This window comes from Oncorhynchus nerka, linkage group LG26 (genome assembly GCF_034236695.1).
Source record: "Oncorhynchus nerka isolate Pitt River linkage group LG26, Oner_Uvic_2.0, whole genome shotgun sequence".
NCBI lineage: Eukaryota > Metazoa > Chordata > Actinopteri > Salmoniformes > Salmonidae > Oncorhynchus > Oncorhynchus nerka.
In genome coordinates, this window is record NC_088421.1 from 31,023,962 (window position 1) to 31,051,393 (window position 27,432).

Here is a 27,432-nt window from a genome sequence, read left to right on the forward strand (position 1 = left end):
TCACCAGACATCACCGGCAACAACGTCGCCTATGGGCATAAACCCACTGTCGATGGACCAGACAGAACTGGAAAAAGTGCTCTTCACTGACGAGTCGCGGTTTTGTCTCACTAGGGGTGATGGTCAGATTCGGGTTTATCGACGAAGGAATGAGTGTTACACTGAGGCCTGTACTCTGGAGCAGGATCGATTTGGAGGTGGAGGGTCCATCATGGTCTGGGGCTGTGTGTCACAGCATCAAAGGACTGAGCTTGTTGTCATTGCAGGCAATCTCAACGCTGTGCGTTACAGGGAAGACATCCTCCTCCCTCATGTGGTACCCTTCCTGCGGGCTCATCCTGACATGGCCCTCCAGTATGGCAATGCCACCAGCCATACTGCTCATTCTGTGCGTGATTTCCTGCAAGACAGGAATGTCAGTGTTCTGCCACGGCTAGTGAAGAGCCCGGATCTCAATCCCATTGAGCACGTCTGGGACCTGTTGGGTTGGAGGGTGGGGGCTAGGGCCATTCCCCCCAGAAATGTCTGGGAACTTGCAGGTGCCTTGGTGGAAGAGTGGGGTAACATCTCACAGCAAGAACTGGCAAGTCTGGTGTAGTCCATGAGGAGATGCACCGCAGTACCTAATGCAGCTGGTGGCCTCACCAGATACTGACTGTTACTTTTGATGTTAATTTTGACCCCCCTGCCCTTTGTTCAGGGACACATTATTCCATTTCTGTTAGTCACATGTCTGATGAACTTGTTCATTTTATGTCTCCGTTGTTGAATCTTGTTATGTTCATACAAATATTTACACATGTTAAGTTTGCTGAAAATAAACGCAGTTGACAGTGAGAGGACATTTATTTTTTTGCTGAGTTTATAATTCAGAGAATCATAGATGACTCCGTCTTTATAATATTATTTTTGGAGATTCAGGAAGAATTTGGTGAATTTTTCTCCATTTGCCATCCAGTTTGCTTTATTTTTGTAATAGATTACTTTAGATCTTTCTTGAATAAGTTCCTCCAGTTCTTTTTGTTTTTCCTCTAACTTATATTGTATCTCTGTAGTATCATTTGTATTGCTATCTACCTGTACTATTAGTTAATGTATTTCCCTTGTTAATCTTGTCTCCTTAGACAGAAACCGCTTTTTTATTATTGATGAAAATGGAATTGAATTACCTCTGAAGGTACATTTAAAGGTATCCCAAACAATAAGGGATTTGCTGAACCTACAGTACCAGTCAAGCGTTTTCGACACACCTACTCATTCAAGGGTTTTTCTTTATTTTTACTATTTTCTACATTGTAGAATAATAGTCAAGACATCAAAACTATGAAATAACACGTATGGAATCATGTAGTAACCAAAAAAGTGTTAAACAAATCAAAATCTATTTTCAAATACAGATTCTTCAAAGTAGCCACCCTTTGCCTTGATGACAGCTTTGCACACTCTTGGCATTCTCTCAACCAGCTTCATGAGGTCGTTACCTGGAATGCATTTCAATTAACAGGTGTACCTTGTTCAAAGTTAATTTGTGGAATTTCTTTCCTTCTTAATGCGCTTGAGACGATCAGTTGTGTTGTGACAAGGTAGGGTGGTATAGAGAAGATAGTAAAAATTGTATAAATAAAGAAAAACCCCGGAATGTGTAGGTGAACCAAACTTTGACTGGTATTGTATATTGCACTGGGAAAATTCTCTTATAAATGATTTTGTCTTAATTAAAAATAAATTGTCCTCCAGTAAACTTTGGGTAAATTTCCAATATCCTTGTCCACGTGAAAATTCTATGAGAGTTATGTGAAGGCCAATTAGATAATAATCCGATCACATTCTGTCTCCTATTAAAACTTTTTAAACCTTTGATGCAAGAGAGAAAGAGACAAGAAAGTAGTCAAGACGACTAGCTTGATTAAGTCTCCTTCATGTTTATCTCACTAGTCTCCAAATATCCACTATTTCTAATATGTCCATACTATTTGTGATTTCCTTAAGGGTACGGTGATGATAGTTTATAGAGTGATTTCCATTACGGTCCATTCAGGTACTTAACACTGTGTTATGGTCTCCCACAATAGTGATTTGATTGTTTGTTGCCTGTAAATTCAATAAATTGGTATAAATATTTTCGAAGAAGTATGGATCATCCTGATTTGGACCATATAGATTAATGAGCCAAACCTTTTTTCATCCACAACCGTTCTCAATTGACACAAGGTTATGCGACTCTTTCACAAGACACTGTCACTGGCCATAGTCATATAATATATGAATAAGCTACCTGCCCTACATTTTAATTATCACTAAAAAAGCAAAGAACCCTTTTGTGAACTGCAAAAAAATATTGAAGAGCTCCAAGGGTTTTTCGAGTCATTATGATTCCACATAGAACCACCAACCTTCACATTACAATTTTGTGTGTGCGTCCTGATGTATTATGAAAACGTGTTTCTGTGAATTTGATGGTTTATATTTTTGTATTTTTATAAGTAAATGGTCCTGTAGTGAGCAAATAAAGAGGTTGGCATAAAATCATGTGCCGAGCTGCTATGATGCACCAGACACATAGGACGTGAACTGAGTTCAACCGATACAGGAACAGAGACAGCATACTGTACATACAAACACACTACAACTTACCTGCAGTAGGGATAGGTGGTGTAGTTGATTTAAACAGCCACATCCCTTTAAAGACAAAGTCCAATGGAGTTACTGTACATAAAACAGACTACCCCACAGACCACACACCGATCAGTCTCCTACTTTTATTTACACTTCTGTCTTGTCTGCCACAATTTCTGTAAACAGGTGTGACTCTAACTAACCCTGACTGTATCACAGACTCAGACCTGGGGTCAAATACATACTGTCCAATACTTCAAATATTTCAGGGGCACTTTATTTAGCTACCCTGATGAAGGTCAACCAAGACTGAAACAATATTAAAAGATCCATTAATTTGTTGTAATCAAGATTACCTGTGTGCTGGAGTTTATATTATTTTATGTAGCTAATATTTTTTACCCAGGTCTGCTCAGACTATGTGAGTGTTGTGTGCAAAATGCATCTTAATCACATTTTTTGATTTGAACTGAAAGTGCTCTACCATTATCTTAAAATATGTTTTATTTATTTATTTTAATTTTACTAGGCAAGTCAGTTAAGAACAAATTTTTATTTTCAATGACGGCCTAGGAACAGTGGGTTAACTGCCTGTTCAGGGGCAGAAGGACAGATTTGTACCTTGTCAGCTCGGGAGTTTGAACTTGAAACCTTCCGGTTACTAGTCCAACGCTCTAACCACCAGGCTACCCTGCCACCCCATATTACTACTAATGCACAATTTTCTGGGACCATATCAACATTGGACAAATTAAGAAAACACTAAAAGATACTTTTTGAGTTAAATATCCCTTTAATATAAGTGGTCAAACACTGTATCAAAATAAGTAACTATATAATGTATGCCTAATTTGTAAACATAACACCAATTATACAATTATTATAATATAAAATAAACAAATTGACAAAAAAATGGTCTATACCTGTTATCCAAAGAATAAGATCTCTCAAGTATTCAATGATGTCCCAAATAAGTGTCAAGGCTATATTGACACTACTTTTCACACCCCTCTGATAATATATATATATATTTTTTTTTTGTGTGTCTGCATCATGCATGTCCATCTTAATTTATACTATGCGCTTCTGGTAAATCACATGACTTCTATAAACCAATGAATGAAGGTGCTTGATAAAAAATGCTAAACAGGAAAAATACCAGATCAGGTGGAGCTAATAAATCACATGACTTCTTTAGACCTCACACTCCTCAGTTAGACATATCTAATATTAGACAGACATCAAGTCTAACATGTGCTTGCTGTTGCTATGAATTTAAAATCAAGCTAGTAACAGAATATTTTTCAGAAAATAATTCCCGATGAAGGTCATTAGACTGAAACATGGAAAAAGCAGATTTATAAAATCATAAATGATGCTATCAGAGCACACAAATGTTGGACAGTCATTTGACCAGTTTTGTCACAGGATGATTTAATTATTTAATTTAAAAAAAATATATATATATATATATATATATATATATATATATATATATATCTTCTAAAAGGAAATCTGTTTTTATATGCTATTTCCTGCAGAAATACATTTTTTGGTGGGTTTCATATTGTAAAAATACAATGCAAAATTACAACTACATGATGTATAAATACCACAGGAGTTTGGTGGCACCTTAATTGGGGAGGTCAGTCTAGTGGTAATGGCTGGAGTGGATTAAGAGGAATGCGATAAGATGGTTTCCATGTGTTTGATGCCATTCAATCGCTCCGTTCCAGCCATTATTATGAGCCGTCCTCCCCTCAGCAGCTTCCACTGATAAACACCATACTAAATGCGGAAGACACATTTCAGTTGAATGCATTCAGTTGTACAACACTAGGTTTCCCCCCTTTCCCCACTGATCCCCCCTTTCCCTACTGGCCGACTCTTTTCTCTGTATACGTCAATGATGTCGCTCTTGCTGCTGGTGATTCTCTGATCCACCTCTACGCAGATGACACCATTCTGTACACTTCTGGACCTTCTTTGGACACTGTTAACAAATCTCCAGATGAGCTTCAATGCCATACAACACTCCTTCCGTGGCCTCCAACTGCTCTTCAATGAAAATAGAACTAAATGCATGCTCTTCAACCAATTGCTGCCCGCACCCGCACGCCCATCTAGCATCACTACTCTGGACGGTTCTGACCTAGAATATGTGGACAACTACAAATACCTAGGTGTCTGGTTAGCCTGTAAACTCTCCTTCCAGACTCACATTAAGCATCTCCAATCCAAAATTAAATCTAGATTCAGCTTCCTATTTCGCAACAAAGCATCCTTCACTCATGCTGCCAAACATACCCTCTTAAAACTGACTATCCTACCGATCCGTGACTTCCGGAGTCTTGTCTGGCAACGAAACAGATATTCAACCTAATTTACTGCCGTTTTAAGAAACATAGCGGATATGGCTGACTTGTTTAAACTAATGTGGTTTCTACTGAAAATTGAGATGTACAAACTATGGCATAAGGGATAGACGAGTTGATAAGAGGCAATACGTCATTTCAATTAAGACATTAATGAGCAAGTTAAGACTTTTGAAATGTACAGGACAGAATTCAGAACATTGGCTGTTCTTACAGTATTCTCCCTGTACACCAAGTCAGAACTGTAGGATAAATAAAGGGGGTGTATAAGCAGACAATGAAATCTCTTTTGCCCCGCCGTGTACACTAGCATGTGGTGCCGTGCGGTGAAACACCGCTTCCCATTTATTATCAATGGAAGAAAAGCCTTGGGAAGTGGAGAGGGCGGGGGACCATTGGGTGGCATAAATGTGGCGTGGGAGGATGTGAAAAAGAAAAATGTCTTTATGCAAATCACCTGCGATGACCACTTGGCTATGACCAATCATATCGAGTGGTTCCCATGACTAATTTGACGGTATGCGACCCTGGGCTAGAGACATCCTTCAGGAAAGATGGCTGACAAAAATACTAGGATGGAAGCAAATGTAAGTAATTAAAACGTCATAACGAATCATGCAAAAAAATGTACAGTTAAGAGGAATATGTGAGTTAATGTAGAGACAAAGTTCATTTATGAAAATCGCTATTTAGCAAGCTAGCTGACTAGCTAACATTAACCAGCTAGCTAACATTAGCATCCTATCCAGCTAGCTAACGTTATTATCATAGCCATCTAGCTAGAATTCATAACATAAGTTTTGCAGATTTTGTAACATATTGTAAATTTAGCAAATTCATAACATATTGTATGTTTTGCAAATTCGATGTATATAATACAAATTGTTATTCCTAACATATCATACAAAATGGGTGATGGACATCCGCAAATTAATACATACCATACGAAACGTAACATACATTCTAAATTGAGTGTCTTGGATTTACTTGCTTAATAATACAAGTACTGTGTACATTGTAGGGCACTGCCTGCAAACTCCCTCCATCGGCGAGTGTGCAGAGCAGCCCCCAAACAAGACTTGTCTTGAGGCTACCCCACATAGCCTAGCCTTATGGAATACGGGGTCCTCGATGTGCTGTATCAAGATGAAACACTGTTTTACAGCCTGTGTTTGTAATGGCTGCTCAGTGAAATGACCTGTCCTGATTTGTCATGAAAACTTTATTGAGCAAGTCTTCCTCTATGAACTGGCCTCTGTAAAATGGTATAGAATCACCTTGATCCGATGCTTGGACCTTCTTTTTCGATATTTTCAGTGGTATTGTTAACAAACATGCCCCCATAAAGAAAATTTGAATTAAAAACAGGTTCAGCCCCTGGTTCGACCGTGATCTTGCAGAATTACTCCACCTCAAGAATTGCATTTGGCGAAAGGCTTGGCACACGCATACTCAGGCTGACTGGCTCTCATTCAGGCAAATGAGAAATAAGTGCATTCAGGCTATCTGGAATGCCAAAGTTAGTTACTTTACAGAGCAGTTTTCTCTCTGTGGGTCTAACCCCAAGAAGTTCTGGAAAACGTTTAAAGACCTGGAGAATAAACCCTCCTCCTCAAAGCTGCCCATGTCCCTTAATGTTGATGATGTGGTTGTTACTGACAAGAAGCACATGGCTGAGCTCTTTAATCACCACTTCATTAAGTCAGGATTCCTATTTGAATCAGCCATGCCTCCTTGCCCGTCCAACATTTCCTCATCTCCCACCCCCTCTTATGTGACTATCCCCGATGCTTCTCCCTCTTTTTCCCTGCCCAGCTACAAAGTTTCTCCCTTCAGACAGTCCCTGAGTCTGAGGTGCTAAAGGAGCTCCTTAAACTTGACCCCAAAAACACATCTGGGTCAGATGGTTTAGACCCTTTCTTCTTTAAGGTTGCTGTCCCTATCATCGCAAAGCCTATCTAAACCTTTTTAACCTGTCTCTCCTTTCTGGAGAGGTTCCCATTGCTTGGAAGGCAGCCACAGTTCGTCCTTTATTTAAAGGTGGAGATCAAGCTGATCCTAATTGTTATAGGCCTATTTCTATTTTGCCCTGTTTATCAAAAATGTTGGAAAAACTTGTCAATAATCAACTGACTGGCTTTCTTGATGTCTATAGTATTCTCTCGGGTATGCAATCTGATTTCCGCTCAGGTTATGGATGTGTCACTGCAACCTTAAAGGTCCTCAATGATGTCACCATTTGCCCTTGATTCTAAGCAATATTGTGCTGCTATTTTTATTGACTTTGACACGGTAGACCATTCTATTCTTGTGGGCTGGCTAAGGAGTATTGCTGTCTCTGAGAGGTCTTTGTCCTGCTTTGCTAACTACCTCTCTCATGAGTACAGTGTATAAAGTCTGAAAATATGTTGTCTCAGCCACTGCCTGTCACCAAGGGAGTACCCCAAGGCTCAAATATAGGCCCCACGCTCTTCTCAAATTACATCAACCAACATACCTCAGGCAGTAGGAAACTCTCTCATCCATTTATATGCAGATGAGACAGTCTTATACTCAGCTGGCCCCTCCCCAGATGTTGTGTTAAATGCTCTACGACAAAGATGTCTTAGTGTCCAACAAGCTTTCTCTGCCCTTAACCTTGTTCTGAACACCTCCAAAACAAAGGTCATGTGGTTTGGTAAGAAGAATGCCCCTCTTCCCACAGGTGTTATTACTACCTCTGAGGGTTTAGAGGTTGTCACCTCATACAAGTACTTGGGAGTATGGCTAGACGGTGCACTGTCCTTCTCTCAGCACATATCAAAGCTGCAGGCTAAATTTAAATCTAGACTTGGTTTCCTCTATCGTAATCACTCCTCTTTCACCCTAGCTGCCAAACTATTCAAATGACCATCCTACCCATGCTAAATTATGGAGACATAATTTATAGATCGGCAGGTAAGGGTGCTCTCGAGCGGCTAGATGTTATTTACCATTCGGACATCAGATTTGCCACCAATGCTCCTTATAGGACACATCACTGCACTCTATACTCCTCTGTAAACTGGTCATCTCTGTATACCCATCTCAAAGACCCACTGGTTGATGCTTATTTATAAAACCCTCTTCGGCCTCACTCCTCCCTATCTGAGATATCTACTGCAGCCCTTATTCTCCACATACAACACCCATTCTGCCAGTCACATTCTGTTAAACATCCCCAAAGCACACACATCCCTGGATCGCTCCTCTTTTCAGTTCGCTGCAGCTAGCGACTGGAAAGAGCTGCAACAAACACTCAAACTTGACAGTTTTATCTCAATATCTTCATTCAAAGCCTCAATCTTTGACACTCTTACAGACAGTTGTGGATGCTTTGTATGATGTCTTGTTGACTCTACCTTATTGACCTTTGTGCTGTTGACTTTGCCCAATAATATTTGTACCTTGTTTTTGTGCTGCTATCATGTTGTGTTGCTACCATGTTGTTGTCATGTTGTGTTGCTACCATGCTGTGTTGTCATGTTTTGCTGTCTTGTTATGTTGTTGTCTTAGGTCTCTCTTTATGTAGTGTTGGGTCTCTCTTGTTGTGATGTGTGTTTTGTCCTATATTTATATTGTATTAAAAAAATTAATCCCAATTATTTTTGTGTCCAGACTACCCTCACTCTCACTGAAGGGGATATATCACACACAGTGAACCCTCTCAGCATAGAGATCTTCCATGTTGTTATCTATTGGCTGCCTGGCCTCTTACATAATTTAGATATTTTACTTTTGTATTACAGTATCATATGATTTCCCAGAAACAGGTGCAGTTCTCATCAATAGTTATGTAATTTTATCTGTGAAGAAAGGGATGTAGTATTTGCCTCAAGACTGCAGGGTTTGCCAGTCCAAGCCTTGATTCTGTCTGTTGTCCTTTGTATAAGATTTTTTTGTTTGTATTTTTTTAGACTGACCACTGCCTATTCCTCACTATGTACACTTGGGGAGAAGGGTAGATCATTTGGATGCAAACTTATTGAATGTGTTGTTTGTTCTATTAGTTCTATTTCTATGTATCAGTCACACATACTTTTCAGTCCTAGTCATTTTTGTTCTTTGCATTTTACACCTTTTTGTTAACCTCGCGATAGTTCACACACAGCTTCAAACCAGTCGGCACACTTACTGACAGGTAGATAACGAACAGAGTAGTAAAGGATTAGATAGGAGGGTTTAGTTCTTAATGTTTGGTTCTTTAGTCCGTAAACTGTGATTGACTAGACACTCCAGTACAGTAAGTGGCGGCATTCAACGATAACGTTTGTTTGCGGACCGCCATAATATTATAGAAGAAGAAGGTAACGAACAGTTTTGCAAAACGTTTGGATTAGTAGCAAACTACACGATTAGCTGTGTTAAAATTAAAATCGTGTGGAATTGAGGAGTAACTCAATGTGTTGCTCGATTTTTTTTAGCTAGCAAGTCGTTGGAAATAGCTTTAGCTATTCAACTAGGCTAACGTTAGTGAAAGTAAACAAACCAAGAAACCCAGCTACTACTACTAGCTGATGTGTCATCAAGGCGCTTTGCTGAAATAGACTTAAAAGTGAGCTAGCTAGATACTCGGTATTCATATGTGTGTCTCCATGAGAGGTGGCTAAACTATGTGACATAGCGACATTTATTTATTTGTAAATGTATCCCTCACTTCTTCTGTGCATGATAGAAACCTAACAATGCAGTGCAACAATGTGACAACTATCCCCAAAGGGCTACTGCAGCTTCGAGACAGTTTGAGTAGCATGATGGACAGCCTGTACAAAGACCCCAAGGTAACAGTGAACCATGTCTCCTGTTCAGCAACACTGTTAAAAGCTCTTGGTCTCACAGTAACAGACATGTATTACTTCTTAATAGGACAGTAGGTAATGTGAAGCATGTTCATGACCCTTCTCTCTCTCCTCAATAGGTGGCAGCGCTGATGAACACATCAATGGGGCAGTACCTCAATGGCCACCCATTCTTAGCCCTGGCTGTGTTGGTATTTGGCTCCATGGCCACTGTACCCATTGGGATTTTCCTGACCTTTGCCACTGTTACATTCATTGGTGCCACTGTGGGTTTCGTTTTATTGGAGGGTAAGTCCCTACACTATCTATACAATACCTACTGTCCACTACTACAGTGCCAATACACTCTTCCCAGCTGTGTAGTATAACAACTAATCTGAATGCCTGTCTATCAGGGACAATGATGGTGGCTAATACTGAAACCCTTTTTCACTATCTTGTTTGTCCTCATTATTCCTACCTCCTCCCTCTCCCTCCAGTGTTTCTGCTATCCCTAGGAGGGGTCAGTCTGCTGTGTGTGCTCTCTGCTCTGGCCATCCTCTCCATCCTGGTCTCCTTGGTCCTCGGTGCCTGTTACATTACCTCTTACAATGTGCTCAACTTCTACTACAGCCAGCGGTATCAAAACACACAGCCTGGAGTAAACACACACACACACACACACACACACACACAGAGGCCCTTCATTTGAGATTCTAATTTTCTCCCTCTTTCTTTCTCTTTTTCACCCAGTGTCAGTAGGTACCGAGTCACTAGGTTGGAGCCTGCGACAAATATAACAGTCATGGAACAAGATGGGTGTGTTCAACTTAACCCATTATTTGGTTGATGAACAAAAACTCCTTTCTAGACATACAGTTGAAGTCGGAAGTTTACATACACTTAGGTTGGAGTCATTAAAACTCGTTTTTCAAACACTCCACAAATTTCTTGTATAGTTTTGGCAAGTCGGTTAGGACATCTACTTTGTGCATGACACAAGTAATTTTTCCAACAATTGTTTACAGACACAGATTATTTCACTGTATCACAATTCCAGTGGATCAGAAGTTTACATACACTAAATTGACTGTGCCTTTAAACAGCTTGGAAAATTCCAGGAAATTATGTCATGGCTTTAGAAGCTTCTGATAGGCTTGTTGACATAATTTGAGGTGTACCTGTGGATGTTTAATTTTACTAGGCAAGTCGGTTAAGAACAAATTCTTATTTTCAATGACGGCCTAGGAACAGTGGGTTAAGTGCCTCTTCAGGGGCAGAACGACAGATTTGTACCTTGTTAGCTCGGGGGTTTGAACTTGACCCCTTCCGGTTACTAGTCCAACACTCTAACCACCAGGCTACCCTGCCGCCCCATGTATTTCAAGGCCTACCTTCAAACTCAGTGCCTCATTGCTTGACATCATGGGAAAATCAAAAGAAATCAGCCAAGACCTCAGAAAATAAATTGTAGACTTCCACAAGTCTGGTTCATCGTTGGGAGCAATTTCCAAACGCCTGAAGGTACCACGTTCATCTGTACAAACAATAGTATGTAAGTATAAACACCATGGGACCACGCAGCGGTCATACCGCTCAGGAAGGAGACGCGTTCTGTCTCCTAGAGATGAATGTATTTTGGTGTGAAAAGTGCAAATCAATCCCAGAACAACAGCAAAGTACCATGTGAAGATGCTGGAGGAAACCGGTACAAAAGTATCTATATCCACAGTAAAACGAGTCATATATCGACATAACCTGAAAGGCCGCTCAGCAAGGAAGAAGCCACTGCTCCAAAACCACCATATAAAAGCCAGACTACAGTTTGCATCTGCACATGGGGACAAAGATTGTACTTTTTGGAGAAATGTCCTCTGGTCTGATGAAACAAAAGTAGAACTGTTTGGCCATCGTTATGTTTGGAGTAAAAAGAGGAGGCTTGCAAGCTGAAGAACACCATCCCAACCGTGAGGCATGGGGGTGGCAGCATCATGTTGTGGGGGTGCTTTGCTGCAGGAGTGACTGGTGCACTTCACAAAATAGATGGATTCATGAGGAAGGGAAATTATGTGGATATATTGAATCAACATCTCAAGACATCAGTCAGGAAGTTAAAGCTTGGTCGCAAATGGGTCTTGGAGTGGCCATCACAAAGCCCTGACCTCAATCCCATAGACAATTTGTGGGCGGAACTGAAAAAGCATGTGCGAACAAGGAGGCCTGCAAACGTGACTCAGTTACACCAGCTCTGTCAGGAGGAATAGGCCAAAATTCACCCAACTTATTGTGGGAAGCTTGTGGAAGGCTACCCAAAACGTTTGACCCAAGTTTTACGATTTAAAGGCAATGCTACCAAATACGAATTGAGTGTATGTAAACTTCTGACCAAATGGGAATGTGATGAAAGAAATAAAAGCTGAAATAAATAATTATCTCTACTATTATTCTGACATTTCACATTCTTAAAATAAAGTGGTGATCCTAACTGACTTAAGACAAGGAATTTTTACGAGGATTAAATGTCAGGAATGATGAAATACTTAGTTTAAAGGTATTTGGCTAAGGTGTACTTTAACTGTATCATACAATGTTGTTTCTCATAAGTTTAAAGTGTCCCTTTAATTTAATACTCAAGTTGTTTGTTCTCTCCCCTACTTTAAAATCTGTCAGAGATGAAGAAGCCTATGGGAAGCCGGATGTTTAAGGAGCTGCAGCGTCAGTGATGGACTTCTACAGACACAATCGTATACTGATCATTGCACTGCAGTCCTTTCACTGGCAGATAGGGGTTCCTCTAGACTCAAGAACTAGATAGAGTAAAACCTCAGGTTGACTTTTCATTAAAGGCCCAATGCAGCTGTTTTTATCTCAATATCAAATCATTTCTGGCTAATAATTAAGTACCTTACTGTGATTTGTTTTAAATGAAAACAAACAAAAATTGCTTCTTAGCAAAGAGCATGTTCTCAAGCAATAATTGTTTAGGTCTAAGTGGGGAGGGAAAAACTGAAACATATCTGTTATTGTCAGAGACATTTGGAACTCTCTTATTAGTCTATAAACTACTTTACCGCCAGGTGATGTCAACAGGCAGGCCACATTTTCAGCCCACCAAAGCAGGCTGACATTTCAGGTGGTCTTTTCAAACAGCTCTTGCACCTAAAGGGCATCATTTTCACAATTGCACAGTATTATTCCAACATCATCTGGAAATATTTATAAAACAGAAAAATCTTTGACTGGGCCTTTAACTGGAAAAATCGATTATCCAAGCAGCCCAATGGAATCATCACCATTGATACAAGTATTAATATTTCTTTATATGATTCTGGAGGTTGTATAATTTCACCTGACTGAATGTAGGCACATTGATTGTTGATTTATTTTATTGCATTATAGCATTTGTACTATCTATTTTCTTGATCTTTCTAAAGGTTAAGAGTACAAAGATGTATATTTTATACATAAACAGTTTAAATTCAAGCTGCTATCGGTTGCTAGTCTGATAGTCAGATGTTACATGCAATGAATGCACCTTGGTTTTTATTGTCCATTTGCAATGGAGAGGATTAAGAACCTGTAATGGTAGAAATGATTTGTTAAACAAAGCCCATTTAGAACATGACAGATGACCAGGTAGCACTGCAAATAACTTGTTACTGTATTTGACAATCTGTGTATTCTGGAAACAATGTGTGCAGTATGCTATAATCCATACTGTACATTTGCCAAAGATTTTTATTAAATGTGTTCTAGTTTTGATCCACATAGGATTAATAACAGGTCAGTCTTAAGTTTCAAATCTGTTGTCCATTTGAAAAGTGGGAGCTAGTTTCTGTTACTAAGGTCATGTCAGTTTGTGTGAACCAGAAATGTAAAGTATGCACTAATAGAGATGAGTGACTATCAAAAAGTGTTTTTATATGTATTCAATTTAATGTACCTTTTCTCTGAAGATTAGTGGTGAGATGTTACTTTGATGGAATGTTACAAGTAAATCACTTCAACTGCACTAAATTGATTTGCTCTAGAAAGCCAGTGTCTCAATATTGTAAGACATTTTTCTAATGTACAAAAGTCATTTGTAATGATTGACCCTTCACAGATTTATAGTTCTGGCCTTGAGCAGTTAAATGTTCTGTATTGTCATGTTTAATGTGGACCCCAGGAATAGTAGCTGCTGCTTTTACAATAGTTAATGGGGATTCTAATAAAATAATACAAGTAATTCTAAGTACTTACCATTTTCTTGCCTAATCCTTTTCTAGCTGTCTGTACATAGGTGGTGTTGTTTCACATTAACAAGGTCAAATTGTGCTTTTTCATAAAAAGTTTATTGGAGGCGAGGTTGTATCACAGTGATCATGCAACTTAAAACAAAAGAAGCTATAGGAATGACAAATGAAAAGACTATGGGGGTTTACTTAGCTGGGAAAATGGGTCAAATCTCAACATTTAACTCAAATGCATCTATACCAAACACCATATCTCACACGCATTCCTCCTGAACACTGTTCTAGAATATCATGTATATTTCAAATGGGTCTTTTACCTCTGTGACAAATGACTGCATCTTTATTTAAACAGCTAAACAAACTGACCATGTAAGGTGAGTACAGTATTCAATCAAATTAACCTTAGTCTATGACTGCATTGAAATCAAACCAAATAGCCCTGTCGGGAAGCACATTTACTGATACGGACCCCTAAATGACTTACAATCATCCAATGTTGAACTAACTGAGAATGGACCTAAGTAATGCAATAAACTCTTCTTTTGGTTGGGGATGTGAAAGGTGATATGTATCATGTTAAGATGGGAATGTCATCTTAGAAAGGCAAGTATGTACATAAATGGAGGACACCAAGATGAAGAATTGAAGGGAATTTTACCAAAAATGTCAAAAGGGCAACTGGAGAAAAAATATATATATTGGGCAAAGGGTTATATAAACACAAGAACCCAGAAGTGGGCTTTGCAGGATAACTTTTTCAAGAGAGGAGTGCAAACTGGGATATCCAAATGAAAGAGCACCTACAAAACACAAGTAAATGTAGTTGTGAATAATAAATTGGCCAAGGGGGTACAGTCATGAAAAACAATGTATGAAAAAATATCAAGACATAAAATAATTACATAATACTCCTTGACACATCGTTTCCATCTTAATCATAAAGACTACATTTTTGTATTTCAAGTTTGGCATGGTACTTTGTATTGAGTCAACCCTAATCAATACAATGCATATTGAGCCATCAAAGAGCACACCTCACATGTCTATTTTTTGAACAGCAATGAGAAAAGGTAAGGCAATATGCTAAAAATAGATATCTGATGACTGCGTGAAGACCTGGGATGACCTCTCATTCAGTTTGAGCCGTTTGTTGTTTACCAGTTCAAAGTTATTCATGAAGAAGACTAGTGTTTTCCCCCTTGAGTCGCTCTGTCTCTCAGGCATCTTGCTCGGCAGGGTTCCGTGATGTCATCTCCACGCACTCTGAGTCTGCTGGAAGACACGGGGTCTCCGTCTGAACCTCTCATGCTGGCAGGCTCAGCTTCTTTCCTTTCAGCACTGAGTATTGAGATACATGTCAGAGGGTCCAATGATTTAAAAAATATATATATTTCCCTTGCAGTGTGCCGACTCCTGTGTACTACAACATTCAAAGTGTATCTAGATAGATTAGAACTAATTTAGGATATGATGTAGTCCTACAAACTCAAACATCAATAATTTACTAACTCTATTTGATCAATGTACCAATCAGGCTTCAGGAAGAAGCATAGCACAATTACAGCAGCCATTTTAAATGATATCACTGAAGCCATTGACAAAAAAACAGCACCCTGTCTCACTTTTTATTGATCTCTAAGGCGTTTGATACAGTTGATCATGCTATACTAAGGCAGAGACTGTCGAGTGTAGGTCTTTCGGAGCATGCAGTTGCATGGTTTGCTAACCATCTGTCTGATAGAACTCAGTGCACTCAATTTGACGGGCTTATGTCTGTTAAATTGTCTGTCTTGAATGGTGTGCCCCAAGGCTCTGTACTTGCTCCTCTCATTCACTATTCATATAAATGATTTAGACAAAAATGTCCAAAATGCACAACTTCATTTTTATGCTGACGATACTGTTATTTACTGTTGTGCCTCGTCTCTTACAAAAGATTTCCAGAACATGCAAACTGCTTTTTATACTGTTCAACATACCTTGTCAATTGAAGCTTATCCTCAATACTGACAAAATTAAACTAATGGTGTTCTCTAATGCAAGAAATAGACCTCTGAACCTTTCACCTATTACTACCTGTCAGGGCAAGGAGATTGAGGTTGTAACCTCATAAATATCTTGGAATTTTAATTGATGACAGCCTCTTTTAAAATGGCATATTCAACAACTTACAAAACATTTGAAGTTGAAATTGGGATTTTATTTTAGGAATAAGGCCTGTTTTTCTTTTGAAGCCAGGAGGCTAGTGTCAGCTACATTTATGCCTTTACTAGACTATGGGGATATTTTATATATGAATGCTTCCGCTCAGTGTTTGAGATCAATTGACACTCTTTACCATGGCACTTTGAGATTTATTTTAAACTGCAAAACCCTTACGCACCACTGCACTTTGTATACCAGGTTTGGCTGGCCTTCTCTAGTCACTTGTAGGCTCAGTTTATTTACAAAGCCATTTTGGGTTTACTACCTTTTTATTTGTGCATTTTTATTGTTCAGAAATGTGGTGGGTACTCTCTTCGTTCACTGGACTTTTTCCTGTTAATTGTTCCAAACGTCCAAACTGAATTTGGCAAAAGGGCTTTTATGTACTCTGCGCCATCGTCTTGGAACACCTTACAAAGTACTTTTAAACTGGAGGAACTTGTCCCGATTGGTGTTTTTAAATCACTGATGAAGGATTTTGAGGCTGATTCCCTGACCTGTCAATGTTTTTAATTTGCTGTTTTATACTCTTGTGAATTCAATGGTTTTTACTAGATTACTTGTAGTTTTTCATGTTGTCTGTCTAATTTTTTTGTAATGACTTGGTGCTGCCTATCTTGGCCAGGGCGCTCTTGAAAAAGAGATTTATCTCAAATGAGCCCTTCCTGGTTAAATAAAGGTTAAATAAAAAATAAATAAACGCCAACAAAGCTTACTTAAGCATACATAAAATACCAGATGGTCAAACAGCGAATACACAGATGGCAGAACATAAATCAGAGGTGGGCATTTAGGTGGACACTCACCTTTGGTGACATAAAGGTAGAAGAAGTCGCAGTAGAGGATAGTCTGCACCATGCCGGCCACAATGGCGATCATGTCGAAGAAACCCTCGAAGTAAAAGCGCCAGATCCAGTTGAAGAGGTACAGGGCCCGGTAGAGACCCAGGAAAAACAGGTAGTGGGTGGTGATGGTCTCCGCCTCGCCCGTCTTACTGATCATGAAGAGCTGGGGCAGGATGGCCACAGACTCCAGGTAGATGGAGAATGTCCACAGGATCTGATAGAAAGACAAACACACAACACTGTATATTAGCCATTAATCTCATCCGCCAGCTCTCTCACAACTGACCATGCGGAATAGGTTAAGTAGACATCAACTAGGGGCTTCTCCTTCATATGTAATGTAAATGTCTCTAACCTCTAGGAAAGAGAAGTCATGGTTGACCAGGCAGGCGAGGCCCCCTACAGGAACCACCAGGAATTCCATTCGGAAGCTGTCATGGTTCCCATCATAGGTGGCCTTGAACTTCATGTAGATCAGGTAGACAGTGGCGTAGGCACAACCAATGTAGATCACCTGCAGAGAAGAGTATAGGGAGAAAATGAATGTATCCCATGTTAAGGGCGGCAGGGTAGCCTAGTGGTTAGAGCGTTGGACTAGTAACCGAAAGGTTGCAAGTTCAACTCCCCGAGCTGACACGGTACAAATCTGTTGTTCTGCCCCTGAACAGGCAGTTAACCCACTGTTCCTAGGCCTTCAATGAAAATAAGGATTTGTTCTTAACTGACTTGCCTAGTTAGATAATGGTCAAATAAAATGGTGCTGAGAAGAAAATAGTAGCGCAGTCTAGACAGTCTCTCATAAGGACTAGGGCCAGAATAAATCTACAGATAAGTACTATCTGAACCCCCAGAGAGATTTGGTGAGGACATTGTCAATTGCTTATGCAGATGACTAAGCGATTCTACCTGGCCCAACTCATAACACTTAATCAGTGGTATGGAAGGAAGGCTCAGCCATCCTCTTACCTTCATGGTGGTGTTGTAGAGGGAAATGAAGGAGGTGAGGAGGTCCAGGTAACGAGTAGTGAAGACCAAAGCAAACAGGATCTGGCTCTTCCCAGAGATACCTGGATGGGACAACCAGTTTAACAACAGTAGGACTGATAATACCTGGGAATTAAATAAGAAATGATTCTTCTAGTTTTGCATCACTTTAAGAAAGAACAATTTCTGGAAGAATGGCAAGTCCTTCACAACTTCTGAAATAGTCTTCCTTTGCAAGCCCCTGCCCAGTCAGAGCTGCAAGTGTGATAGTATCTTATCAACAGCAATTGGAAATGTGAGTGAGACAAACCCATGTCTGACAAGAGGGTAAATTAACTGATTGCTGAAACTACATCAATAAATGCAGCAGCATCTCAAGACCAGGGTGATCACTCTGCAACGAATGCATCTCCATATAGCCTAATCGTAATGTGCACAAGACATCTTATTTCTATACATTACAGTGACTGGTATTAGAAAAAAACAGCAGATCCTAATGCCTCAAAGGCAAATTAATCCGATGCAAACAAGGTTGATGAGAGAAACGTGTGCGAGTGTTTAGAATATAGGATGTGTTCAGCTAATTTGACACATAAATGTATAAGTGTCAACTACTTTTGAGTGAGAATGCATTGATTCCTTGCCACCTAATTTAATTTCGTGAGACTTTCAAGAATGCCACGTCAGAGTCCAGATCTAACAATCAAACGCCGGGCTACATTGAGTGAACTCGCATGCCAGACTGTTGCAGAAAACAAGGTGACACTAAACGGGATGTTTAAACAGAAGTTACTCATAAATACCTCATCTGAAAGCAAGGTACAGTGTCCAAACCTGCATCACTTTATGAGCAATCGATTTTCTTTTAATCGTCGACTATTTTGGCTGTTACACATAGCTAGCTAATTAGATACCGTAGCTAACATGTTTTGCATAGGTGGCAAACCAGATATTCAATGAAGGCTTTGATTAAACAATAATCCATTTAGCTAGTAGTTAACTTTAAAATCAGAGCAATCCAAGTTGCCGCGCTAGAATAGACAGTTAGCAAGTTGACATGCTACTGTGGTGAAGTAGCTAACGTTCAACCAATTCAAGCTCACTAGCTAGCGAACACTCCAGTGCACACAACATGTTTCTGCATGTTTCATGATGCATTATATATATATATATATATATATATATATATTACACACACATACATACATACATACATACATACACTGATCAGCACTTAAAATGCCATTCGTTGCTTGTTTGTTCTGTAGCTACCAGCTAAATATATACTATCCATGTTAGCTAGCTGTCTACAGGGATCTAAACTACAGCTAACTAGATGGGTTGGAATATGGGCAGACGGCTAACTAAATACATGAGTAGACAGCACATAACCAATAAGTCATTTGAAGAAATATACATTTTAGTGGCTAATATACTCACCAGCACACGACCTGGTTTTCCATATTTTGAGCAGGAGAATGATGATAGCTGCCAAGTGAGAAAGGTCTCCCGTTAACCTGAAGATGTTCATTGCTGATGCCTTCTTTTGACACCGGTGAAAATGACTTAAAGTCTCCTGTTAACTTTTTCCTGGTTTAAATTAGCTTTCTAACTTATTTAACCGGCTTCACTATCCCTTTTTTTGATGCAACGAGTTGAAATATGGCGATAGGGCAAGTCGACGTGGAAGGGGGCGTAAGAAAAACGTAAATTACAAAGCAAATTGGGTTCGGATTGGATACGGCGATTTGAGTGACACTTGTGCTAAACACGCCCACCAGCATCCATTGGTAACAATTTCTAGTTGAATAAACGCAATGTGACTGTCATGCCAGGGCCTTGAATTTGAACAGCGAACAGATTGATTCTCACATCTCGCTGATGCTGCAACATTACTACGAGAAGACAGTTTTGACTGACAACTGTGAGAGAATTTGTTTGGGATTACAACACCAAACACATAATGATGAGATACTTGGCAAACAGGATGGAAAACTGAGAGAAGTGAAAACATCCATCTTCCTGTTCTGTCTATTGCACACTTAGTCATGAGATCACAGCGCGCACACACATATTGTGTCAACATTATGTTTTCATCAGAACGGATTTGTCAGTGTTCTCCTCTATCACGCTAATTAATCTCGACAGCCGGTAAGGACACATCAGCTAAATTAAATGTATCATATCAGCTAAATTAAATGTGATTAAATATCAGATTAAAACGGTTTTGATTCCATATTAGGTTCACTTGTAACGATTGAGAGTACAACTTTATGATTATACCTGTATCTCTTTTTACTCCAGTCATCATGGAGAACAAGGAAAACTGCCCCCCAAGGTTATCGTTACACCAGCCAGACGATATCATTTGGCGGATAGGGGGTCAGTCAGCCTCTCTCCCCTGTAACATCGTATATGATACCAATAGGAACATTGATTTCCTCTGGTTCGTCTTCAAGCAGGACGCTCACCACTCGGTCGATCTGATGACCCAGCAACACAAATACAGCCTGGAGAGAAACAGCCTAAATATCAACTCACTCCAGGCCAATGACAGCGGGGTGTACCACTGTGCTGCCTTGTTTAGAGACGTGGTATGCAGCGGGGCACAGGAGATAGGGCAGGGCACCACGCTGGTGGTGAGAGGTAAGAGCATAGAATTAAATAGAACATGTGTCATTTGAAATTATTACTCATCATTTAATGTATCTCTATGGGTAAGAGTGTTTTAGGGTAGCAAGGGGGACTTTTCAGTTCTACTCTGCCTTTGCAACCATATGAAAACCAAGTGCCAGTTCTCCTGTGTGCTTTCAGAGAGGGGCGTGCAGATGGCCTGGCATGTTTTGCTGTTTGTCCTGTTAGCCTTGTACAGTCTGGCAATACTGATTCTGATCATTCGTAAGAAGGTAAGCTATTTTATTACTCTAGATACATGCATATAATGATCATTATGAATTGGTTGTTGTTTGAGATGTAACAGAGCACAAAATAGATTGACCAATCATGCAACCATCATAATCATCTAGTCTACATTGGATTCTAACCTGCTCATTCTACACTAGACTGGGAAAGACATTGCCGTTTGCAGAGGCACACAGAAGAGTGACATCCAGGTGCAGTCTTCTCTTTTGTACTGCCTCACTGAAGTTGTTCATGATGTCTTAAAGAATACTTGATACCACCACAATGTGCAATGTGTTCTCAATATTTAGTTTCACCATGTTGTGGGAAGCCCAATGTCTTAAACAAGGAACAGCTCTATTTCTAAGCCCTTGCTATCATTGTTTTGTAAGAGGAGGTATTCCTCTTCAGTAAATTCCTAGTAAAATCCTCAGTCTCACAATGTTGAGACTTTAATGTATGTTTACATTGCAGAAAGACAAGGAAATACTTTTTAGTTGTTATTTACCACTGCAATGTAACCAATTTGTTTGCTGTTCATTCTCTCTTACAGAAGAATAAAGTTCGAGTACAGTTTGGTGCTGTTGTGCAAGAGCTGTACGTTAAGAGGAACTTACGAAGTAACAAGAAAAACCCCAACCACAGTGGCCCTGCTCAAAACAAGGTACGAGATGGTCACATTGCATTTTCCTAATATGGCTTATTGGCTTTCCTAATAAGTATGAGAGAGGCTAGGAAAGTGCTTAGATTTTATGTTATGTTTATGTTATGACTCAGTTATATCAACCAGTTTTCAATTGACTAAATAATCACACCTTTGTCTTAAGCAAACTCTTCTCTTATCAACACATCTAATCTACACCATGTTGACTCTACAGCTGATAAACTCAACTGAATCGTCTTGCAGGTTGAAAGCCCCCACTCCAACCATCCAGAGGACATTTACCAAAACCAGTGACTCAACAAAAAGGAGAACCACTAATGACAGCTACTTCGCAACACAGACTGATCTTAAGGCAGGAGACTATAAACGAAGGACACTGCCGACCTGCAAAACGACAAACCAAAATCTAAAACTGACCCTTAGCTTAAACAAAGAGAGTAACCAGACAAAAACCATCTCGATTTGATAAACTTCAAATTAATCAGAAAGAAAAACAGAAGTCCCTCTACTGAATCTGAAGTTCACCTATTTGAATATCCAATTAGTTTTGTCCATGTTTCAGTTTGAAAAGTCAATGTAAATAACACGTGCAAGTTATTTGAATGAAGGCGTATTGTTTTTAATGGAAACAGTGTAAAAGGACACGTAGGAAACATTCTCCAACAAATGAATGCAAATCACTTGAATGAAAAGTAATAGCATATTTGTTTCGTATTAACTATTTAGACAAAGGCACAACATCACAATGGTTCAGGTCCCAAGATAACAGTATGTAGTATACACAATGTCAAAGAAAATATCTGTTTTACATTCAATTTGTTTGGAGAACAAAGTCTGAAAACTAATAAACTATGTGAAAGTAATCTGATGCTACAATATCCCTCAAACTTGGTTAAGTCATACAGTTTCCACAGTAACTAACATAATATTATTGCATAGAGTAATAGCAGACTCAGGTACTGTGCTCCTGCTACCAGAGTTAAGGTCAGTACCATTCCCTTCATCACCACCAGACAAGTTCACCGACAAACATAACAAACACATAGAGATGGAGTGTTTTCTTCTGCAGTACCCTCCGGCCATTACACCCCCATGTTCCCTTTAGGAGTGCTGCAGCAACCTATCAAGTCTTAAAAGACAGCATAGACAGTGACTCATAAACAGCATAAATTGAGTGACTCAGCCGTCGATATACATGGTGTCCACGGTGTGACTGTTGCGTATTGAGAAGGGCTTCCAGGCGAAGACTTGCAGGGCGGCGATACACATGGGCACCACACACACCAGGTAGAACATGGTGGTGTGGAGGGCCTCCAAGTCACTGCAGGGGAGGAGTAGGACATTATTCAGACAGTACAGGATCTGTGACAAGATAGAGGAGCTACTGGAAATGTGTTGTCATGAATTCAACCAGTGTGTCTGTGTATCAAGACAATTCATAAAAATTACATATAATAATGCTATGATAGAGATACATTAAAGTAATGTATAATTAACTACCATGTCGTAGAATAAATGCAGTTGCTTTCCATGGGTTCACTGACACAATTAATGTAACATGTCAATGTAGCTATTTCACCACTAGGGGGCGTAAGCAGTCATCTCAGTAAGCGTAACATTAGAGTTCAAGCTTTAACCCCAGCAAGTTGTCAAACATTACATCTACGGATAAAAATGTGTGATATCGGCACCTGAAATGAATCAAATGCTACTTTAATTCAGCCGGTGACTCGCTGGCAGTGAACCAATCCTAGATCATTCCTACTACAGCTCCAAAATACACCAGGCCCTAACAGTAAGACTGGTTTGGTCAAGCTAAAGTTAATTTGCATGCTGGCAGAGCAAACATGGATTATAGCTAATAATGCAAAACATAGAACAGGATCTTAAATGGTCGTCCTTGATAGTCTAAAGTGCCTTCCTCGCCTCACTTATCTGAAGACAGATCAGATACAAGCAAAATGGATGTCTACAGGGAATTCACTTTCACCTGTTCAGTACTCACCACAATAATACAATTAGCAAAAAGGAGATAAGGAGTGGACATTTAAGACTATTGAGACGCAGCCCTTACCTGGGGTTTGCATCCCTCCCAGCAGCCTTTACCAGGGGTTTGCATCCCTCCCAGCAGCCCTTACCTGGGGTTTGCATCCCTCCCAGCAGCCCTTACCTGGGGTTTGCATCCCTCCCAGCAGCCCTTACCAGGGGTTTGCATCCCTCCCAGAAGCCCTTACCAGGGGTTTGCATCCCTCCCAGCAGCCCTTACCTAGGGTTTGCATCCCTCCCAGAAGCCCTTACCAGGGGTTTGCATCCCTCCCAGCAGCCCTTACCAGGGGTTTGCATCCCTCCCAGCAGCCCTTACCAGGGGTTTGCATCCCTCCCAGCAGCCCTTACCAGGGGTTCGCATCCCTCCCAGCAGCCCTTACCTGGGGTTTGCATCCCTCCCAGCAGCCCTTACCTGGGGTTTGCATCCCTCCCAGCGTCCTTCAGGTTCTCATAGCCAAACTGGTTTAGGATGGAGACCACCAGCATAGGAGCCAGAGACTGGGCTGGTTTAGTGAACAGAGCATTGGTCCCAAACACCATGGAGGAGAGGGGGGAGCTGTAGAGGACAGAGGGAAAGGACACAACAAGGCTTTAAAACTTGATCCACTTACTTTGACGTCATAAGGATATAACAATGACAATAATAATCATGGATTGGAATGATTGGATTTATATTTTCCATCAAGGGCTCAAAGCGCTTTTAGCTCTACCCTTGCTAGTGTTTATCTCTGTCACTGTGTTTACATTCCTGTCTGTGTACTGTACGTGACTTACAGAGATGCACATTGATTGTAACCTTTTGTAAGAACATACAGCCTCTGTTACTTTTGTAATGCTGTTAGGTACTGTTGCACTTCCAATGAAGCTCAGTGTTAGCCTACAGAACACACCTGAGAGAGTAGTGTTCTATTTCTGTCTATCTGTAATGGATGGCTGGGCGGGTGGAGGTCACTGTGTGCTGATGTGGCACTATTATAACTGTGCTGTCACACAGCAGACCTGGGTTTACCTGCGCTTGTGTCTCTGAAGGTCTGAGTCGATAATGTCAGCCAGAGGCAGGTTAAACAGACTGAAGGCTGCCTGGACAAGGACCCTTAATGGCGACAAAGAGAATTTATATTTATTTATTTTACAATTAAATAGTGTTTGTATGATAAAGCAAACAGTTGTAAAATGGCACTGTTGTATATCCAACTCATGGAGCAAATCATGTTACTGAATTACATAACTGACATTGATATATGTGGAAATTTACTGTCATTAATGCCAGTGGCTACAATAACATTTAAATAGATGATATAATAACATTACAATGACAATACCATAACATAACTTCTTACATGTTAGCGGTCAGGAAGAATGCCAGGATGTAGTAGTGATGTGGCCCCAGCACCAGCATGACGGCAGCCATGCCAGCCTCCACGTAGAAGGTGAGCAGGATGATCTTGTAGTAGCCTAGGCTGTGGAGCAGGCTCTGACTGCTCAGCACAACCAACTGAGAGAGACGCACCACAGAGAGATGACAATAACATACAGTAAGTAACACTTGGAATAAATCAATGAGGCAATGCTATAAAATAGGTGGTCTAGTGTGTGGTCAGCACTTGGCAATGCACTCAATGCAATACATTGGTGATGCTGAGTGAGGTTAGTGACTCCCTCCACTCAGTATAAAGTGTTTTGAGCTGTGGAATGTTACCTGAGGACAGATGAAGCCAGCTCCATACATGAAGCTCTTGGCCAGTGACGGAAGCACGTTGGGGGGTATCAGATGCTCGGCGAAGATCATAGTGAAGTTATTACAGAATGCCACCATGAAGACCTGGAAAAAGTGCAAAGGATAGGAAATATAAATGTAATGGTCAGCTGTGGTACACACTCACATGTCCCCATTAACAGAACAAACCACATTCTGTGCCCCCATTCAGTGGCTGTATCCAAGTCTTTTTCTCTGACCTGAAAGAAGTTCATGAGCACAAAGAGCTGGAAGTCCCTATTGGTCAGGATCTGCAAGGTCATAGAGATCACCAAGGAGAAGGAAAGAGTTGATTGGCCAGAACCTTGGTAGTTTGACCTCGGTGCTGACCCTTTGGTGTCAAAGCGGCTCTCGCTGTGTAGGCCTGTGTAGATCATGCAGCCACAAGCCAGAACGGCCACCAGGACAGTGAAGCCCTGGAAGGATGGGAAGTCATCCATGTTCTGGGAGAGGAGGCCGCAGAATAGAACACTGGAAGAACCTATAAGTGACGCCACCTGGGGAGAGGAGGGGGAAGAGGAGACAAACGTGAGAACACTTTACTGACTTCAGACAACAAAATAAATACCATATACAGGCTAAAATGAAACATGTAAAAAAAACACTACACAAAACACCTCCCTTTCCTACCTGGTTGTATTTGATGAGTCTCAGCCTGCTCTGGTGGTGGCCTGAAATCTCTGCAAAGAGGGCGCACTGCGCCAGCAACACAAACGTCAACATCCCGTCGAACGCACACAACGCCACCATCAGGTGGACGCCGCTCATCCAGTCGCCGGGGGCGTACTCTCGCCATGGAAACCAGGCGAGCAGAAAGGCGATTGCGTAGAAGGGAGCACCATACAGGATGGAGAGACGACGTTGAGAGCAGCACGGTACGCGGGAGTTATCCTGCAGGTAGCCGAACAGAGGGTCGTTCACTGCGTTCCACAGCATGTACACCACCTGTCAGGATGAAGGGATGACATAATTATTGTCTTGTTAGCATAGAAATGTGTATCTCAAAGTTGCAAATATTGCACAATTGCCCAAATTTACACATGTCAAAGGACTGTATATGCTGTCATGTGTTGTTCGTTCCACTTAATGAAGTGTGAGAAAGCTGCATGACCAATAATTGTAAGTCGCTCTGGATAAGAGCGTCTGCTAAATGACTTAAATGTAAATGTAAATTGTACATACATTCCTCACTACCATTGAGCATTGACATATCAAGCCAGTTATTCCCATTTTGAATTGACATACTATTACTGGGCAGTGCACAATGTTGGCCTATTATTACACAAGTGCACCATAGTCATATGGCCCGAAGGCTACAGTTGCTGTTTAACAAATAATAATGTGGTTCGGTTACTGGCCCAACACTCTTAACCACTGGGCTACCTACCTCTCATAACGTTTACAGTATCTGTTACTGTAGTACAGTACTCACTTGTGACTGATGGAAAGCTCCTTCTGATATCTTGTACTTGTTGAGGAACAGCTTGACATAGTAGAAGCTGAATATGCTGTTCATCATGCCTGCTCCCAGGGTGGTCATGGAGTAAGCCACGGCGGCGGGGTGAGCCCCCAGACTCGTCAGGTGCCCTAGGATGTTCAGGCCGCCGAAGGTGCGAACACCTGCGGCTGGTTTCTCCACGGTCATGCCTGGTGGTGGTTTCATTTCCCCAGGCTACTCACTTTGATCTAATTACCACAGACTTGCAAAGTGAGTCGAGTGTCACTTGAGTGAAAGGTGAGTTTATAGAAACGGAGTTCACAGCTATTCATATTCCATGGCAAAAGTGCTGCAGTCGAGCGCAGAATTTCTACTATTTCAGCTTGGTCAGCAAACAGACTTTGCAAATACTAAATAAGATAACCTCACTGATGAATCACAACTATGTGTTAATATAAAATAATAACATTATGCTCCTCTCCTCGCTTGCAGCTATCAAACCCGTTTCTGTAAATGCGGAAATAGGCGGGGCAATAATCCATGTGACCGAACCATAACAAACATTGGACAA

At 40.6% G+C, this 27,432-nt stretch overlaps 4 protein-coding genes across 9 annotated transcripts; 2 read left to right on the top strand and 2 right to left on the bottom strand.

Annotated features, from left to right (window-relative positions):
* Positions 1-9,046: 9,046 nt before the first annotated feature.
* LOC115116732 (lipid droplet assembly factor 1-like) lies at positions 9,047-12,580 on the top strand. 4 transcript variants are annotated; one of them, XM_065010403.1, is made up of 6 exons: positions 9,047-9,150; positions 9,685-9,790; positions 9,928-10,096; positions 10,288-10,426; positions 10,541-10,606; positions 12,458-12,580. In XM_065010403.1, exons 2-6 carry the CDS (start codon positions 9,695-9,697, stop codon positions 12,489-12,491), a joined length of 504 nt encoding a protein of 167 aa, XP_064866475.1. In that variant the 5' UTR covers positions 9,047-9,150; positions 9,685-9,694; the 3' UTR covers positions 12,492-12,580. The 4 variants fall into 4 exon arrangements, with proteins under 4 accessions (XP_064866475.1, XP_064866474.1, XP_064866476.1 ...); XM_065010402.1 differs by lacking the exon at positions 9,047-9,150 and adding an exon at positions 9,157-9,316; XM_065010404.1 differs by lacking the exon at positions 9,047-9,150 and adding an exon at positions 9,323-9,564.
* A 1,519-nt stretch (positions 12,581-14,099) lies between these two features.
* On the bottom strand, positions 14,100-19,751 carry LOC115118461 (ER lumen protein-retaining receptor 2-like). The gene is made up of 5 exons (XM_065010401.1): positions 19,497-19,751; positions 18,039-18,139; positions 17,428-17,586; positions 17,034-17,286; positions 14,100-15,360 (listed from the first exon to the last, which is right to left on the bottom strand). Exons 1-5 carry the CDS (start codon positions 19,585-19,587, stop codon positions 15,326-15,328), a joined length of 639 nt encoding a protein of 212 aa, XP_064866473.1. The 5' UTR covers positions 19,588-19,751; the 3' UTR covers positions 14,100-15,325.
* si:ch211-139g16.8 (immunoglobulin superfamily member 6) lies at positions 18,804-22,484 on the top strand. Of its 3 annotated transcripts, none has more exons than XM_065010400.1 (6): positions 18,804-18,875; positions 20,361-20,702; positions 20,871-20,962; positions 21,119-21,169; positions 21,511-21,621; positions 21,836-22,484. In XM_065010400.1, exons 2-6 carry the CDS (start codon positions 20,366-20,368, stop codon positions 22,085-22,087), a joined length of 843 nt encoding a protein of 280 aa, XP_064866472.1. In that variant the 5' UTR covers positions 18,804-18,875; positions 20,361-20,365; the 3' UTR covers positions 22,088-22,484. The 3 variants fall into 3 exon arrangements, with proteins under 3 accessions (XP_064866472.1, XP_064866471.1, XP_029502244.1); XM_065010399.1 differs by lacking the exon at positions 18,804-18,875 and adding an exon at positions 19,909-20,207; XM_029646384.2 differs by lacking the exon at positions 18,804-18,875 and adding an exon at positions 19,913-20,207 and having other exon boundaries at positions 21,865-22,192.
* On the bottom strand, positions 22,216-27,368 carry mfsd13al (major facilitator superfamily domain containing 13a-like). Its single transcript, XM_065010396.1, has 8 exons — positions 26,856-27,368; positions 26,054-26,368; positions 25,624-25,920; positions 25,367-25,489; positions 25,008-25,162; positions 24,677-24,760; positions 24,080-24,223; positions 22,216-22,942 (listed from the first exon to the last, which is right to left on the bottom strand). Exons 1-8 carry the CDS (start codon positions 27,084-27,086, stop codon positions 22,801-22,803), a joined length of 1,491 nt encoding a protein of 496 aa, XP_064866468.1. The 5' UTR covers positions 27,087-27,368; the 3' UTR covers positions 22,216-22,800.
* Between the last annotated feature and the right edge of the window lie 64 nt (positions 27,369-27,432).

Bases quoted from the DNA above. Each gene is read 5' to 3' on its own strand.
- LOC115116732 (XM_065010403.1), top strand. From the start codon at position 9,695: ATGCAGTGCAACAATGTGACAACTATCCCCAAAGGGCTACTGCAGCTT. The intron at 9,791-9,927 runs GTAACAGTGAAC...TCTCCTCAATAG, and splicing joins GCCTGTACAAAGACCCCAAG to GTGGCAGCGCTGATGAACAC. The intron at 10,097-10,287 runs GTAAGTCCCTAC...CTCTCCCTCCAG, and splicing joins GGGTTTCGTTTTATTGGAGG to TGTTTCTGCTATCCCTAGGA.
- LOC115118461 (XM_065010401.1), bottom strand. From the start codon at position 19,587: ATGAACATCTTCAGGTTAACGGGAGACCTTTCTCACTTGGCAGCTATC. The intron at 18,140-19,496 runs GTGAGTATATTA...TGTCCCATCCAG, and splicing joins GAAAACCAGGTCGTGTGCTG to GTATCTCTGGGAAGAGCCAG. The intron at 17,587-18,038 runs GTAAGAGGATGG...TCTTCTCTGCAG, and splicing joins TCTACAACACCACCATGAAG to GTGATCTACATTGGTTGTGC.
- si:ch211-139g16.8 (XM_065010400.1), top strand. From the start codon at position 20,366: ATGGAGAACAAGGAAAACTGCCCCCCAAGGTTATCGTTACACCAGCCA. The intron at 20,703-20,870 runs GTAAGAGCATAG...GTGTGCTTTCAG, and splicing joins CACCACGCTGGTGGTGAGAG to AGAGGGGCGTGCAGATGGCC. The intron at 21,170-21,510 runs GTGCAGTCTTCT...TCTCTCTTACAG, and splicing joins CACAGAAGAGTGACATCCAG to AAGAATAAAGTTCGAGTACA.
- mfsd13al (XM_065010396.1), bottom strand. From the start codon at position 27,086: ATGAAACCACCACCAGGCATGACCGTGGAGAAACCAGCCGCAGGTGTT. The intron at 24,761-25,007 runs GTAAGAAGTTAT...GTCGCCATTAAG, and splicing joins TTCTTCCTGACCGCTAACAT to GGTCCTTGTCCAGGCAGCCT. The intron at 22,943-24,079 runs GTAAGGGCTGCT...CCTCCCCTGCAG, and splicing joins GGGAGGGATGCAAACCCCAG to TGACTTGGAGGCCCTCCACA.